The sequence below is a fragment of the Sinohyriopsis cumingii genome, chromosome 16, assembly GCF_028554795.1.
Source record: "Sinohyriopsis cumingii isolate HCF-2022 chromosome 16, ASM2855479v2, whole genome shotgun sequence".
NCBI lineage: Eukaryota > Metazoa > Mollusca > Bivalvia > Unionida > Unionidae > Sinohyriopsis > Sinohyriopsis cumingii.
The window spans coordinates 71,121,903-71,140,026 of NC_142976.1; the positions used below are offsets into that span (position 1 = coordinate 71,121,903).

Below are 18,124 nucleotides of genomic sequence, written 5' to 3' on the forward strand. Positions count from 1 at the left end.
CCCAACACACGACTGACACCCACGCATGAGACCTTATTTTCGAATACTACTAGCCGCCCCGAGCAAAGCCAACAATGTATCGCAAAGACGGATTTTGTCTACGCACGATCGAACAAATGTTGGCATACTCGATAAGACTTTTTCCCAAAACATGTTTTTTTTTTTTAATTTCTTAGCCAGAAAAAAAAGGACTGGGGCCAACTGATGTTGTAAGCTCTCCAATCTTGCTACAATGATGGTACGATTGTTTGCCAATGCAAGTATTCTTGATTTGTGACCAAAACCATATTTATGTTTGCATCGGTAGTACAAATGGATCGTGAGGAACCACACATACTTTGCATATTCATAGTCGCTTTAACTATCACAAGGTTCGATACAACCAGTCGGTGAATCTATTGTATGTGCGCTAGGTCGAGCGTCTTGATATGGGTGTGTGTCTGTGACTTGGAATTTTAACGTAGTGTTAACAATTTTTCAGTCGTATCTCTATGTCTGCAGTGTGGCAGTTTATACTGACGTCTAGCACTGGGGCATCATGCCGCAGACATTTAGTATGATGTCCCACCCAGTCACATTATCCTGAAACCGGGTTGAGCGTCTTGGTATAATCTTTGTTTCCATCTTTGCATCTTTGGTTTGGCAAAATAGAAAGAATATCCGATGTGATTTTTGCAATCATTGGTTGAAATGTCCTAGCGTGTTCCAGTTAAGCATCAGTCATCACAACCCAAAGAATAAGGCAGTTGTGAATTTGGTGTTGTTTGTTGACATTATCTTGAAGGGGTAGAGGTTAGGTGGGGCAGGGTTTATACTTTTAAAGAACCTACATTTCATTAAAAACTACAGGAATGTAAATGTTCTAATTGCTTACTACTGACCAAAAAGCAGATAAATATAGATGCAGCAAACAAACAACCCAGTAAATCATTAATCCTTGTCCTTTCAAAAAAATCAAATTCATAACAATAATAACTTTGATATACCGAACAGCACTTGACTGATGCACTGATCTTAGTAAAATGTTTATGAGACAACACCTGCGACCAATACCAAAAAGAGAGGCAATTTAAGAATTTAATGCTTCCTACCCTTATTTATAACAAGGACCTTATACTGAAACGACAATACATTTCACCATTTTCTTCAATCGCAGCAATTTTCACGACGGACAACATGCCAGAAACTAAACGAGAAATGAATCTTTCAGCCAGTTGACATGTTTCTACAGTCAATAATACACAAGCAGGTAGAAGCATACATAAAAGGACAGATATCTAAAGAAATTACAAATATTAAAAATTAACATCTAAAAATGAATAAACCTGTAAAATCATTTCAAAATATTTATGAGTACTAGCAGGGCAACATTTGTTACAGGTGAGTTAGTTAACAGGAAATGAGACTAAATGGATCTCTCTCTCTCTCTCATATGCGTGGATTTATCTCTTTATTGAACTCGTCTGAGATTTTTTTATCATATAAATCCACATTCCAAGTTCGATTCAAATCGGATAAAAATATGGACTCCAGAGTGGTAACTAGCAGCTGCTGAAGGATGGACGCACGACGCACACTGGACGACGGACGATGGACGCAGATCCATACCATACGCCTACTTGACCTTACGGTCAAGTGAGATAACAAGTCCCTCCATGGAACTGACCATCTTCTGTCCGAAAAGAATTTCCAGGAATTCATGATAAGACCATCAGAAGGTGGCGTTGAACCTATCTTTGATATTCTTGAGCGATGATAAGAGTTTAGAATTAGCCACTGTAGCAGCAGACTGGATAAAAGATCAACGTCACTTTTATTTCGGTTAAACTAAACAGCATGAGAAGCCTTTCGGTGAAAAGCAGACTTAGTGACAATAGTCAGATCGGCACCATTTTCATTCAAGGCCAACTAGACAGCATACCTGTCCTGTGTTGATATCACGTTCCATTTTGGAGGATTAGTAGTATTAAAAAAAAATGTTTCAAGATGGCTGTCCTGGTGGCGGATGTCAGATGAGCGCCATTTTCATTTAGTGCCAACTAGATATCAGAAAAACTCTTTTGCAGATCTGATGTTAGTATCACCTGCTTTTGGGTGTCATTTGACCGAAGAGTGGGTACGTTTGTATCAATTTTTAAGTGTGTTTTGGGTGCATACGTTCTGGCGAGGGTGAGTTTTGACAAAACTTGGATTAAATAATTATTTGTGGTTTGCATCTGACAGTGATATATAGTTTCGTGGAAAATATGAACTCATTCTCAACGCTGTTTTCCAGATCTCTTTATTTTAATATCCCTTACACAGATGATTCCATTGTGTGCTTGTTTAGACATAATGCTTTTTCAAGCGACTGTTTACTGAATTTTAGAATCTAGAGTGTACAGGTTTCTCCCTAAAACGTCGTTTAGATGGTCGGCACGCAATGAAAACCTTCGTCAAAGCTTAAACATTCAAAATATCCCTACCCTTTATAGAGAAAAGAATAGAGACTTACAGATTGTAATTCGTGGGTAACATTAGAAAAACTCATCTCTTTCCAAATCCGACAGGCAGGCTGACAGTCATGTCCAGTCCCTCCATAAGTGATTTAAATGCTATCAGCTGTTCCTTCTTTAAGTCTACAAGGGGAAATATTGCACTCGCCTTTGCGTTGAGAGGCTCATCGATTGTGTCCTGGGTTGGCTGGTTACGTGTTATTATTTTTAGTATGACCTAATGCTGGCACTGGGGCAAAAAGCATTAATGTTTCGAATTGACCTTATAACCCAAATATGCCTACTCCTATGAAGAGTATTTTCCAAATTCATTTCTTATTTTAGATTTCAATATGCGCAGTGGAAGCTAACAAAATATTGACTTGCAAATATGTAACCAAAATAGTTTCATAATTTGGTGATTTTATTTTCATTCTCGAAATAAATTAAATTTTCAAGAGGTTTTTTTTCTGATTAAAAAATTAAAAGCGTTGTCAACAGTGGCGTCAAATGAGATGGGAGATGACGTCATTGTGTGGAATATGGGGCAGCTGTGTTGTTCTGAAATTTACGTATTGAATTAAGATTAGGTCAACTTTTTCAATCTAGAACAAAATCCTATTTTTATTTCACTGATTCTTGGCTGGAACAGGCACCTATGGATTTCAGTCGATTTCACGTCACAAACAGGTGATTGTGAATATAAGTACATACTGAGAATACATAATAAAAAAAGAATCAGACCAAGGACCAAAACGAGGGTGAAAATGGGGTAGGACGCGGATAAAAGAAACTTTCAGCATTACGCTTGCAAATAGAGAAGACCAGGAGACTGCTTTCCTCTGAATTTGTCCCACAGCCATGTTCAATAGTAGTATTGTTGTTGTTGTTGTTGTTCTAGGGTTTAACGCCATTTTTCAGCACAAGATAGGCTATACATGGCGGCCAGTATAACTGGTGGGGGAAGAACCCTGGAAAACCCAGGGAAGAACCACCGAACCACGAGAAGCTACTGGCAGGCTTTCCCACGTACCCACGCTAGCCGAGCCTTGGACTCGAACCCACGCAGACAGAGGTGAGATGGCAGTGATCCGGAACGGTGAGCGCTTTAGACCACTCGGCCACTCGGGGCCCCTATAGTAGTATTAAATACATGCATCGATGTATATGGGTGACAACGATGTTCTTACTTTTTCAACAAATGTTGATATGTTAAGTTCCGCGTAGTGGAATAAAATGCTTAAACCTTTGTGAAAATTTTCTTAACTGAAATGACTGCTCACATCCGCTACATCAACACTTATACTTTTCCAGTACAAGGGCAAACACTGCTTTTAGGTAACATGGGATATTTTCTTAAATTTTCCTAACTTTAAGCTTCAATATGACCTTACTATTGAAATAATTAAAGAAAAGAATATATTTGTGAATTAGACGTTTCGGTCTGTATTGAGCGGCACTTTTACCTCCCACATTTACTGCAGAACCCACTGTACTAATTCAACTCAGCCTAGCACATTATCAAAACTACCAAGAGTCAGCTAGAAAGCAGAGCTAGTCAGCCATAGCTTCCGGCATATTAGGATACGAGGCGAGTAGAATATTTGTACATCATGGCCTGGATGGCAGCTATTCTGATTTGCATCAAGCTGGTTAGTACACGGTATTTTTTTTAAAAAAATATCACATAGGGAAATGGCTTACATTTGCATTGTGAGCATTACTTTGTCTCAGAAACGACCTTTAGATATGAAAAATGCCTATGTGATTTGAGGCAGGGGAGATGGGCATCAATTTTTTATTTTCTATGAGCTTCCATAAAGAAGAGGAGTTCGGCTTAAAAATGCATTTCTTTGCAAAAGAAATTCTTAGATGGTGATAAATACATTGCTTGATTTTTGTGGCTCTCACAATGAAGAAAAGCAAACACAATTAACAATTTTAGTACGCCGTTCGCCAAGCACGCAAATCACAATGTAAACAAACTGGTAGAAAGGTCAGCGTGGCACATGCAATTTTATGTAGCCCATCTATAATTAACTGAAGCTTCGATGAGGCAGTGTTGAGCATGTACATTCACTGTCCCAGCCACGCTGGCAATCCAGTTGTGCCCAACATAATTGTTTTTGTTCGGGGATTAAAGCCATTTTTCAGCACGTGATAGACCATACATGCCGGCCAGTATATCCCGCGAAGGAAGAACTACCGACTCAACGGGAAGCTACTGGCATGCTTTCTCACATACCCATGCTGGGCTGGCCGAGCCTGAGACACGAACCCACGCAGACATGTGAGACGTCGGTGATCTGTAAGGACAATTGCCATAGACCACTCTGACACCCGGGGCTTCCTGTGCCTAAGATAAAACTGATCTACCTGAAAAATAGTACTGAATAGATCCAATATAAGAAATAAAATAATAAAATTCCATTCTCCAAAATCTGCTACACACCCCACCCACCCCACAAAAATAGTCACTGGGTTTAATATTGGAGTCTGCACTGTACGTGCATTTACTAAAGTGTTCCATTATTCATATAATCATTTTATCCACTTAAGTCGACATCTAATCGTTAAACAAGACTAATTTGAGTTTACAGAGGGGAAGTGTCCGGAAAAGTCACACTGACCAAGATTTAAGGGCGGAAGAACGTGCTTAATCCAAACTAGTCACTCATTAGAATATAATTCTATATTGATCTGCGGGACCCCAAGTGGCCGAGTGGTCTAAGGCTTTCGCCTTTACAGATTACTGACATCTCACCTCTTTCCGCGTGGGTTCGAGCCTCAAGATCGGCCAACGTAAGTATGGGAGAAAGATTGTCAATAACTTCCCGTGGGTCGATAGCTCATTCTGGGGGTGTTCCCCAGTTCTTCCTCCACTAGACATATTGGCCACCATGTAAAGTCTATCGTGTGCGGATAAATGGCATTAAACCCACAAAACCTCAAACTATATTACAATGCATGAAAGCAGTATATTTTCTCAGCTGCTTTTTTAATATCCCGTACCCCGTTAAAAACTCAAATACCCCAAAGCGTACGCATGTTTTTGAATAGCCCGTATCCCGTTCAAAACTCAGATACCCCAAACTGTACTTATGTCTTTTGAATAACCCGTACCCCGTTCAAAACTCAAGTATCCCAAACCGTACATATATCTTCCAATATGCTCTAAATGATAATCCGGAGTTTGTAACCAGTATATGCAAAAGGGCACTGGAGAAACATACCAAATAATAAAATTCAAAAAAATTTACTCTAGAAAAGTGTGTAGGTAAGTAGAAGGCTGTTCATCAATTCCTGTGTAAAGATCACGTGTTACCAGTGGTCACGTGTTCTGAATAAAAAGGACTGCACTGAGTTGTATTTATTACATTTTCACCAGATAATTGATATATGCATGCGAAAATTGGCCGACTTCTTTTATTTATTTATTTATTTATTTATTTATCTATCTATTTTACTATCTCTGCATCGGCACTACCTGTTATCTATTTTCCCACTGTGTATATTAACTGTTGGTCGACTAGATTTGTCTTCCTGGAGATTTTGGCAGGGATTTTTATTTTGTGTTTTACTATTTAGTTTTAGTCGTCAATATTTTGCTGTGGTTGTGCTAGTGTGCCGTTCAACCATATGCATACAAAATGCCTGTTTTACAAGCCATCATATGAGTGACACGCACTATAACAATCTAGTACAGCAACTTATTGGAATACTTTGAAATGATCCTATACACGTACATCTATTTTTTTTTAAAGCTGTACATGATAAGAGTCTGAATGATAAAAACTCTAAGTACATTACATGAGATTATGTGAAGGCTCATTTACAATGATCACAACGTTTCTGTCATAGGGAAACCACTTGTTGATATAGCTCTTGTATGGAGCGGCGGTCTGGGCTGCGCTTTTGTCTTTACAAATTGCCTGTGCACACTGTTCAGTGTCGGTCTGGGCTGCGTTTTTTTCTTTACAAATTGCCTGTGCACATGTTCAGTGTCTGTCTGGGCTGCGCGAGCGTGTGTTTGTGTGATTTGGATTTTTCAGTCATATCGCTATGATCGCTACGATGTCTGCATTGTGGCAGTTTATAGTGATGTCTAGCACTGGGGCATCATGCCGCAGACATGTAGCATGATGTCCCACCCAGCCACATTATCCTGACACCAGGACGACCAGTCCTAACACTAACTCGTAATGCTGAGCGCCAAGCGAGGCAGCTTTAGTATAATGTTTGTAAGTCTTTGGTATGACTCGGCAGGGGATGGAACCCACGACCTTCAGCATCCGAGGCGGACGCTCTAACCACTAAGCCACCTCAGCGGTTGGTCTGGGCTGCGTTTTTGTCTTTAGAAATTTCCTGTGCATATACTCAGTGTCAGTCTGGGTTGCGTTTTTTTTTCTTTACAAATTGTCTGTGCACGTGTTCAGTGTCGGTCTGGGCTGCGTTTTCGTCTTTACAAATTGCCTGTGCACATGCTCTGTGTCCTTCAAATAAAGAGAAAACCTGTGCGAACTTAATGGCGTTTTACTGGAGGAGGCAAACCTATACATTAATAAACTGGCTATGGTGAAATTATTAGTAAAGATTAATAAAATTCAGCAAAGTCTGGGACTTATATTTTATACACTAATCCTTTTGTTTCATTTACAAGGTTTACTAAATGTGGGATCTTGACTTATCATAGATGAACAAGTCTTAAATTTATCCAATGAATGTACACATCTATTTATGGTGCCATCTGCGAGTTGTCAAATATGTTATTTTAATTATGATGTTCTGCTTACTACTCTGCCTATATACATGTGTAACCCTAACACACACACACACACACACACACACACACGGATACCGTGAGTAAATTAAATTAAATGAAGATCTATTTTTGTTGTCTCAGATCCTCAAAGGTAAATATTAGTGGCTTGTAAACTATATATTGTTTGCACCCGACAGTACCAGCATTAAAAAAAAAAAGTATAACTGCGTATCGCTTCATCTCATGAAAACAATAAACTCTCATTTGAAAGTAATATCCGTCATTCTTATAATTTATACCTAACAATTGGATTTCACTTCCTGGTTTCACTGTGGCTAAAAAGCCCACATATGCAACAAAGTGTCACTTTGTGAATGAAGCAAGTATATTTTTTTCTTCCTATTTGATCTTATGATCTTACACTCTTGTAATGTTCATTTCTTCATGTATTTGTTCATTTGTGTGTGCTACCTAGTTCAGAGGAAGAAAAAAACGAATTAAGAAAATATGGAAAGTGAGGCCGTTCAACCAAAGTAAATATCCAACGTGAGACAAATATAAAACGTAAAGATATTGCAAAACTTTTTTTTAAAGGCACGCAAAGCAGTGACAGATGCAAAACGGTAAAACCGTCAAAAAAGCTCATTTTTTCTTCTTCTGTACAAGTCGTAATATTTAAAAAGTGCAAGACAATCTCAGTTGGAACACCATCACAGCACACGCGTAACCACCAGTCGTTGTCTTTTAAGACATCTAGGTGGGCTTCTCTTACGACGTTCACGAGGGCGCCTCGTGCAACATAAAGAAGTACGATATCATGGAGGGCGCCTCTTACGATATCTAGGAAGGCGCACGGGGTCTATTTTTTTGTTCCAGAAACGGCAGATAATCAACACAAACAACAAGAACAAAAAACGCGAACATGGGAGAGGGGGTGTTAAAATTGTGAGCATTTCGGCATTTTATGCTAAAAGGGATAGGGAGATTGTCCCTTTGGGTGTTTTTCCTGTATAACTGGACAAATAGCTAGGGTATTTGGAGATGTAGTTTTTACATAAATTATTATTTTTTTGTGAGTTTTATATCCCCTCCATTCCCCATTTTTTTTTTTGTGCTTCCATATAAACAATGTGGTCAGGGATGTACTATTTCCTTTTAGCAAAAGGAGACTGTCCGCACCCCCTTTTTCACGAATATTAATTTAATATCTGATTGCATCCCCTAACCCTACCATTACCTCACCCCATCCCCCTTTCATATTCCACTTTATGCTTTCTCAATGATGCGATAATTTCAAATGCACTGATAAACTTTTCTTACTCTGTGAGTCTCTGTCTGTGTGTCAGTGTATGTGTTCTTTGGGGAGGACATGGCTAAATTCACGTTGCGCTTTGGGGAACTAGACATGAGGGTATTTAAAAAGTGACTAGAGATGTGTGACAGATTAATGGACAGGTACAATCATTTAATGTATTTTATTCTTTCACTTCATTACAAGAGAATATATTAAGACTGAAATCAGCCTATGCTGAAAATCTCAAGCAAAGTGCAATATCCAAGATATATGGACCTTTTGTTAAAATCATTCATTACAGGATGGGGTGTTTAAGGTTGAGTTAGAAAGGACAATTTTTTTGGTGTAAGTAGACAATCTCAAGGAATTGGCTTTCCTTGGGACCGAGAACCAATACTAATCATTGGCTAAATTTATATGCTATCTTGATTGGCCATGAGCAAAATTTAAAACTCAATCACATGCTCAAAGTTCGATGGCACTGAAAGTCTTGGAATAAAAATAAAAAATACTCAAAACCATACTCAGAATTCTGTGATCTCTTCATCTGAATGGGGTTTGACCTTACTAAAAATGTGCACCACGTGTGAAACAAATATCATATATATATATATATATATATATATATATATATATATATATATATATATATATATATATATATATATATATATATATATATATATATGTTGGGTAGAGAGATGAAAATGCAACATTACTGGAAGCTCATCACAAATAAATATAACAAACATTTTCAAGGTAGCGGGCCCCGGGTGGCCGAGTGGTTTAAAGCCCAAGCCTTTACCGACTACTGTCAACTCACATATGTCCGCGTGGATTCGAATTTCGGGCTCGGCTAATGTGGGTATGTGAGAAAGCTTGCCAGTAGCTTCCTGCGGGTCGGTGGTTCTTACTGAGGTTTCTTGGGTTTTTCCTCCACCAGTTACATACTGGCTGCCATGTATTTGCCTATCATGCGCTGAAAAAATGGCGTTAAGACAAAAAACAACAAAACAACAGTTTCAAACTATAAATGTGTTAATGGAAAATGGATGCCCACCATTGTGCCTGAAAACTGACATAAACGCAAAACCTAACGAAGGTGTGACGGACGGACTGACGAATGAGCAGGTAACATTACTTTCATTACATAAACAAGAAATAACGTATAATCAATGAACTTAAAACTATTTTCTATGTATCGCCGTTTGTGGTCATGTTTTTTTTTTTTATAGATGGCAACCTCATTTTTGGGTTTTATGTGGTTTTTATTTTCACAGCCTTCTAGACTTGTTTCTAGGTACGAAGACATGAAAAATGCTCGACTGGTTGATGATCACAAAGGATTGCCTTTGTGTAATCGTGTAAGTGCCATAACATGTCTATAATACACAGACTAATTATAACTAATTATAAGTAATAATTTACTAATCATGCTGTTTGAAAAACTCAATGTTCAGGCACATTTAGAACGATTATAATAGATTTCCCTCCCAGAAAACTACGTGTTCATATTAAGGCTAAAATTAGCCACAATCAGCTGATTACACTCAACTACCAGCTGATCGTGAGTAAGACTGCATTACACAGCCGACTGACGAACTAGCTGTTAACCCAGAATTGAACCACATGCATGTCGCTGTCCTTGAGAGTCCACGAGATAAGTTGACCGAGTTTTTTTCTTGAGCGATATATATATTTTTTTATAAGAGCTGATTGTGATTTAAGGTAGCATTGAAACCTAACGACAGTCTTCACTAATTCTCACTACTCATTAAGATCGAGTTTCGAAAACGACTTCGGACGGGGAAATCTGCATCATGTATTTAAATTTACAGAAATAGAGAAACGATAAAGATAGGGAAGCTAATACACAGTCCGGGAATAACACGTTTTGAAATTACTTATATGTATTGTGGGCTGTTTAAGTATTCTGATTTACTTGTAAAGAAAACGCATTTCGTGATATACCATTGCATGTGTATTTGTACATGCATATGTGAGTTTATATATATATATATATATATATATATATATATATATATATATATATATATATATATATATATATATATATATATATATATAAAGAGAGAGAAAGAGGGGGGGAATCACGTAAATTGCAGTTATGGCAAGGAATGGAATAGCTAGTGATGCTGTGTACAATTTTCAATTCAACAGTTATTTCTGCCCTTTATTTAGCGTCTACCTTATTTTTAACATCTGCCCCAAGTCCAGTAAATTTTCATTGTTTTTTTTTTCTCTCTCTTTCTGCAACTATGACCTACGAATGCAGCCCTTGATGGAGAAAATATAACCTTCATTTATTTATTTATTTCGTTCTTAAAACAATGTATTTATTTGAATTGTTGTTTAAATAAAAAGATATTTAAGTACTTCACTCATTGCATTTTATCATTGTTAGCGTTTATTGTAAGCTTCGTTCGCCTATAGAAAAAAAAGATCCAGGCAAAGAGACAATGTCATGGGAGATATCTTTTCGTGCAGCTTACTTGGATATTTTAAAAGTCTACGAATGACCTATTTGTCCTATTCATAAAAGATGCACATCTAATGAGAAACTTGCAAATTAACAACAAAAAGAAAGTGTATTTACTAGTATTGGATCATTTCATGCAAGTTTAAAGTGCGCCCCAGAGAGAGAGAGAGAGAGAGAGAGAGAGAGAGAGAGAGAGAGAGATTTATAATACAGAAAATTATTCCTCCTAAGCACGTGCAATAGGCAATAATGCCTCCAATATAGAACATGACCATGCAACTTAAATGATCGATAACAGCCCACAATTTAACCTACATTATTTTATCACCTAGGAAAGGCGGCGCTGGGGTCAAGATCAGAGAGAAATGTACTCGGGGTAACTCAGAATTATACACATTGTATACAAGGCCAGATAAGCATGAGTCAAAATAAATTAACCTTTCGAGATTTACATTCTGTATAATATTACTTTTGCGAGATTTCCGATACAAATTTTGTTGTGTAACGGAATAAATTCGGCTGTCTATTGCTATGATAGGCTATGGTCCAGTACAAAGTGTGACTTACCTTCAAACTCGCTAGAGGAGCTCTCGCTCATTATCTGGTACAGTCTGTGATCTTCTGTACTCTTTCTTCGGACGGGATATCCCAGGGAAATCCTTGGGGTCAAACTTCAATTTCGATATAATCAACTTCACGATCGTGCAGTCTAGCGCAAGGGGCGGTACTCAACCGTTATCAAGTCATGTGACCAGACACATGACAAGGGTCATCATATATAACGCACAACGCCAACTTGCCGATGACAATATTCGACACGTCACATGCTCGCCAGTTTTGCGTCAGAAGGGAAGTTGAATCAGTCTGAAATTATTTTTATTTAAGTTAAATACAACATCCTTCTAATTTCTTCATCACAGACGGAATGACTAATAGGGTTCTCTCTCTCTCTCTCTCTCTCTCTCTCTCTCTCCGTGATTACAATAGAGGTATCTGCGAATAAATGCAATATATTTAAGAGGTTCACGTTGGATAACTGATATTTTCTTTCATAGTTTGCAACGACATTTGCTGTTGCCATGCACAATAATATGCGCCAACTTTGAAAGGTAAATATATCCCGAAGTTATCGTAGGTTCTTTTATCAGTGCACCTAATTTGTAAAGTATAATTCATCGATAACAAGAATTTACTAAAACATAACTAGAGTAAGGAAATTATGGATATAATACAGGTAGAAAACCCTCATCTAAAGCACTGTAATTATGAATATAATACAGGTATAAAAAAAACCTAAGCTAGATTACTGTAATTATGGATATAATACAGGTAGACAACCCAAAGCTAAAGCACTGTAATTATGAATATAATACAAGTAGAAAACCCAAAGATAGAGTACTGTAATTATAAAAATAATACAGGTAGAAAACCCTAAGCTTCAGTACTGTAATTATGGATATAATACAGGTAGAAAACCCTAACCTAGAGTACTGTAATTATGAATATAACACAAGTAGAAAACCCTAAGCTACAGTACTGTAATTATGGATATAATGCAGGTAGAAAACCCAAAGCTATAGTACTATAATTATGACTATAATACAGGTAGAAAACCGTAAGCTAAAGTACTGTAATTATGACTATAATACAGGTAGAAAATGGTAAGCTAAAGTACTGTAATTATGAATATAATACAGGTAGAAAACCGTAAGCTAAAGTACTGTAATTATGAATATAATAAAGGTAGAAAACCGTAAGCTAGAGTATTGTAATTATTAATAAAATACAGCTAGAAACCCCTGAGCTAGAGTACTGTAATTATGAATATAAAACAGAAAACCGTAAGCTAGAGTACTGTAATTATGAATATAATACAGTTAGAAAACCCTAAGCTAGAGTACTGTAATTATGAATAAAATACAAGTAGAAAACCCTAAGCTAGAGTACTGTAATTATGAATATAATACAGTTAGAAAACCGTAAGCTAGAGTACTGTAATTATGAATAAAATACAAGTAGAAACTCCTAAACTAAAGTACTGTAATTATGAATACAATACAGGTAGAAAACCGTAAGCTAAAGTACTGTAATTATGAATGTAATGAAAGTAGAAAACCCTAAGCTAGAGTACTGTAATTATGAATAAATGACAGGTAGAAAACCCTAAGCTAGAGTACTGTAATTATGAATAAAATACAGGTAGAAAACCATGAGCTAAAGTACTGTAATTATGAATAAAATACAGGTAGAAAACCCCAAGCTAGAGTAATGTAATTATGAATATAATACAGGTAGAAAACCGTAAGCTAAAGTACCGTAATTATGAATATAATACAGGTAGAAAACTGTAAGCTAAAGTACTGTAATTATGAATATAATACAGTTAAAAACCTCAAGCTAGAGTACTGCAATTATGAATAAAATACAAATAGAAAACCCTAAGATAGGGTACTGTAATTATGAATATAATACAGGTAGAAAACTGTAAGCTAGAGTACTGTAATTATGAATAAAATACAAGTAGAAACTCCTAAGCTAAAGTACTGTAATTATGAATATAATACAGGTAGAAAACCGAAAGCTAAAGTACTGTAGTTATGAATATAATGCAAGTAGAAAACCCTACGCTAGAGTACTGTAATTATGAATAAAATACAGGTAGAAAACCCTAGAGTACTGTAAATATAAATAAAATACAGTTAGAAAACCGTGAGCTAAAGTATTGTAATTATTTAATATAATACAGCTAGAAAACCCTAAGCTAGAGTACTGTAATTATGAATAAAATACAAGTAGAAACTCCTAAGCTAAAGTACTGTAAATATGAATATAATACAGGTAGAAAACCGTAAGCTAAAGTACTGTAGTTATGAATATAATGCAAGTAGAAAACCCTACGCTAGAGTACTGTAATTATGAATAAAATACAGGTAGAAAACCCTAGAGTACTGTAAATATAAATAAAATACAGTTAGAAAACCGTGAGCTAAAGTATTGTAATTATTTAATATAATACAGCTAGAAAACCCTAAGCTAGAGTACTGTAATTATGAATAAAATACAAGTAGAAAACCATAAGCAGGAGTACTTTAATTATGCATGGAAAATTACTAGAGTACCGAAATTATGAACAAAATGCTGCTAGGTACAGAAAATATGCATAGAAAATTACTCGAGTACAGGAAGTGCTCATAAAATACTGCTACTTACCAAAATTATGAATAAAATACACCAAGTGTACCAAAATTATGCATAAAATACACAAAGAATACCTAAATTATATATATATATATATATATATATATATATATATATATATATATATATATATATATATATATATATATATATAACATTGCGTTTCTTACATTGATACATTATTAGAAGAACATAGGTTACGATACTGACTCCGCATAGGAGCATGGTCGCTGTCGTTGTTGTTGTTGTTGTTGTAGGGTTTAACGCCATTTTTCAGCACAAGATAGGCTATACATGGCGGCCAGTATAATTGGTGGAGGAAGAACCCTGGAAAACCCCGGGAAGAACCACCGACCCACGAGAAGCTACTGGCACGGGCGCTGTAAGATCGATGTATCAATACTCGTAAATATTGTAAGTGTGTGTTTGGAAATAGCGTACGTCTTTAATGTGATAATAAAGTTGATTTAGCCACTATGTCGTTGTAAACTTAAGCGTGCTTGCTAGAGAATTATGCTTCAGAATTGGAAGTATATGAAAAGAATAAAACCCGACTTAAATAAAAAAATTAAAAAAACCATGAAAAATAAAAAAAGTATAACCCCCACTTAAATAAGCACAAAACCATGAAAAATAAAATAAAAAATTGGTAAAACCTTTGTATTCTCTCCTTAAGTATCTATTTGATCAGAACTAAGTAATAACGTGTAGAGAGTAACGCATCACACCGTCTGTTCGAATAAAGCAAGTTTTGATTCTGTACTAAACTTACAGTGGACGAAAGTATAGGCACCAGACATTCATTCTGTGAGCTTTCACGCAGTACTAACGAGACATCATACGCAATACTTTTGTGGCAACAGTGTCAGAAAGGGCATGTTTAAAGAGGCACGTGTCGCTATATATCAAAATAACCACAAGAGTAGGAACATTTCGTAAATGCATGATGATGCTTAGGTGATGTTATCATATATTATCATTGCGATGCATCCAGTAGCGTACTAACGGGGGTGGACGGGGCCGTAGCCCCAGGTGTCCAGTAATCTTGGGGCGTCAAAACCTCTTCGGGCAGTCATCGTCGCGACTTGCCCGATTTACCTTCAAGACGCCACTGGATGTATCAATCTGACTAAAATCAGATCTCCACTATCCTACGTGAAGATCAGACAGCGACCACTTAGGGGTCATGTTCTGGTGACCTATGTTATTACCATAATCACTAATTTTATCAACCAGTGTGATGAAATCTTATATTTTCGCGTTTGGAAGACTGAGCAATATAGCTGAAGAGTACCAGCCTGTGTCTATCGATTCGATTCACTTTGAAATTTCTGAAAGCTGCATTTCCATTGGCTAACTCAAAGGTCACCTGAACAAAACCTCTAAGCGGTCGCTGTCAGATCTTCACCCAGGACAGTGGAGATCTGATCTAAGTCAGATTGCTGGATGTATTGTCGTCAAAATTTGGCGCAACGATTTTGGCCAAAAAATGTATTGATCGTATTATGTATATTTGATTTAATTTAATTGTTTGGTCTTTAGTTTAATTTTTTTAAAATTCCATTACATGCTATTGTAATGTAACTTTATTTACTGGATTTAATATTGTTCAGTTCTGATTGTTTTTATTTCTTTATTGTTTGATGTAAACAACTTTATAGAGACATTGTATCAAATCTGACTTCCTGACCTTGATTCGGAACCAGTAATAGTTTTTGGTTAACAACTTTTTTAATTTTTTTATTTATTCTTTTTCAGAGTAAGATTCATACAGTGGAATCAAATTCATATCTGGAGTACGTGACAAATAACATGTGTTTATTGTTACAAACTTTTGGTTTTCCCAGAAGAATGAATTCTTGACCTTCACCCGGGAATTTGTTTTGCGTTCTAGCTAGACTTATTACTAATGTTTTGAGAAGGAATTATCATTAGAGCCTGAACACTTGAGAAGTCAAGCTGTTTTATGTTGTGACCAGTTTTGGGCTAATTAGGCCATTTTTGTTTTCTTCAAATTATTTGGATTTGAAGTAATCCTTTTCCCTGGAAATACTAGTACTCTAAATTAATTCTTGGACAAGGACATTTATCAAAATTTATACAGGATTAAAAAACTGGAACATTTTTTCCTGTGATTCAACAAAAGACTGTTGACACTGCAGCACTTCACAAGTTACAACTGACGTCATTGTCTTCCATTTTGGAGTTCATCGGGACTCGAACTCAGATTCATTTAGGACTTTTTAATAATATGACTTCTATTTTTTAATTCTTGGATTAAGTTTGAATTTGATTCGTAAAACCGGAAGTTCTTTTTCTTAATTTTACCTTGTTTTTCTAGGGAAATAAATTATTTGTTCAATTTTACAAAGCTTGCTGTCTTCACTTTTTTCTTGTTACTTTCTGTAAGAGCCTAAACACGTAAAAATCGGTATTATCGTACATAATTGAGATATCCCTTGACCAGTTAAATTCGTTTCCACTTAAAAGCAAAACAGAGTTGCATATTTACCGTAATCAGTTCTGTCCTTAGCATTTATTGCATTTCAATCAATGCATGTTTGCCCGACATTAATATCAACTGTCAACACGCAATGCTCAGTAGGGAGACATACTCACAAAACAATGACATTTTAGGCGAGATAAATTACCTATACACATTGGTCAGGCACACTGCTTAATCTGTGGAGACGATATTGTTTAACAGTGGCAGTATTGCGACACAACTGTAGAAATATCAGGAATTACACTTTTCTTCTAGAGTGATATTGATGGGAAACTGGCAAAATTAATTACACATACCCAGGATAATGCAATCTCTACATATGCAAAACATACTGAAATCTCTACATATATACAGGATACTGCAATCTCTACATGTACCCAGGGTACTGAAATCACTTACATATACCCAGGATACTGAAATCTCAACATATACCCAGGATACTGCAATCTCTACATATACCCACGAAAGTGAAATCTATACATATACACAAGATACTGAAATATCTACATATACCAAAAATACTGAAATCTCTACATATTCATAACATACTGAAATATCTACATATACCCAGGATACTAAAATCTCTACATTTACCCAGAATAGTGAAATCTCTACATACACCAAAGATAGTAAAATCTCTACATATACCAATGATACCGAAACATCTACATGTACCAAAGATAGTGCAATCTCTACATATACACAGTCTACTGAAATCTCTACATATACCAAAGATACTGAAATCTCTACATATACCAAAGATAGTGAAATCTCTACATATACACAGGATACTGAAATCTCTGCATATACACAGGAGACTGAAATCTCTACATATACGAAAGATAGTTCAATCTCTACATATACCAAAGATACTGAAATCTCTACATATACCAAAGATAGTGAACTCTCTACATATACACAGGATACTGAAATCTCTAAATATGCCAAAGATACTGAAATCTCTACATATACCAAAGATACTGAAATCTCTGCATATACCAAAGATACTGAAATCTCTACATATACCAAGTATACTGAAATCTCTACATATACCAAAAATACTGAAATCTCTACATATACCAAATGTACCAAAATCTCCACATATACCAATGACACTGAAATCTCTGTATATACACAGGATACTGAAATCTCTACATATAGGCCTACCAAAGATACTGAAATCTATGCATATTCCTAGCATACTGAAATATATACATATACCAAAGAGACTGAAATCTCTACACAGACCCAGGATACTATAATCTCTACATAGACCCAGGCTACTATAATCTCTACATATACCCAGGATACTGAAATCTCTACATTTACCCAATAGAGTTTGCGGTCATAATCCAAAAACCTCTGGAGGAAAGGTGTTACAGCTGAACTG

At 36.2% G+C, this 18,124-nt stretch overlaps 1 protein-coding gene and 1 long non-coding RNA gene across 5 annotated transcripts in view; one reads left to right on the forward strand and one right to left on the reverse strand.

Moving 5' to 3' along the window:
• LOC149780749 (hepatocyte nuclear factor 4-gamma-like) overlaps positions 1 to 11,774 on the reverse strand; it is a 69,186-nt gene extending 57,412 nt beyond the window's left edge. Inside the window, exon 1 of the mRNA XM_089937819.1 lies at positions 11,598 to 11,774. Coding sequence (XP_089793945.1) covers positions 11,598 to 11,628 — 31 coding nt within the window. The 5' untranslated portion in view covers positions 11,629 to 11,774. The remainder of the gene's footprint in view (positions 1 to 11,597) is intronic.
• LOC149780750 (uncharacterized) lies at positions 3,945 to 16,599 on the forward strand. Of its 4 annotated transcripts, none has more exons than XR_016415129.1 (3): positions 9,232 to 9,661; positions 12,086 to 12,139; positions 15,987 to 16,599. It is a non-coding gene; the product is annotated as an uncharacterized LOC149780750 (long non-coding RNA). The 4 variants fall into 4 exon arrangements; XR_016415130.1 differs by lacking the exon at positions 9,232 to 9,661 and adding an exon at positions 9,698 to 9,894; XR_016415128.1 differs by lacking the exons at positions 9,232 to 9,661; positions 12,086 to 12,139 and adding an exon at positions 3,945 to 4,126.
• Positions 16,600 to 18,124: the final 1,525 nt, after the last annotated feature.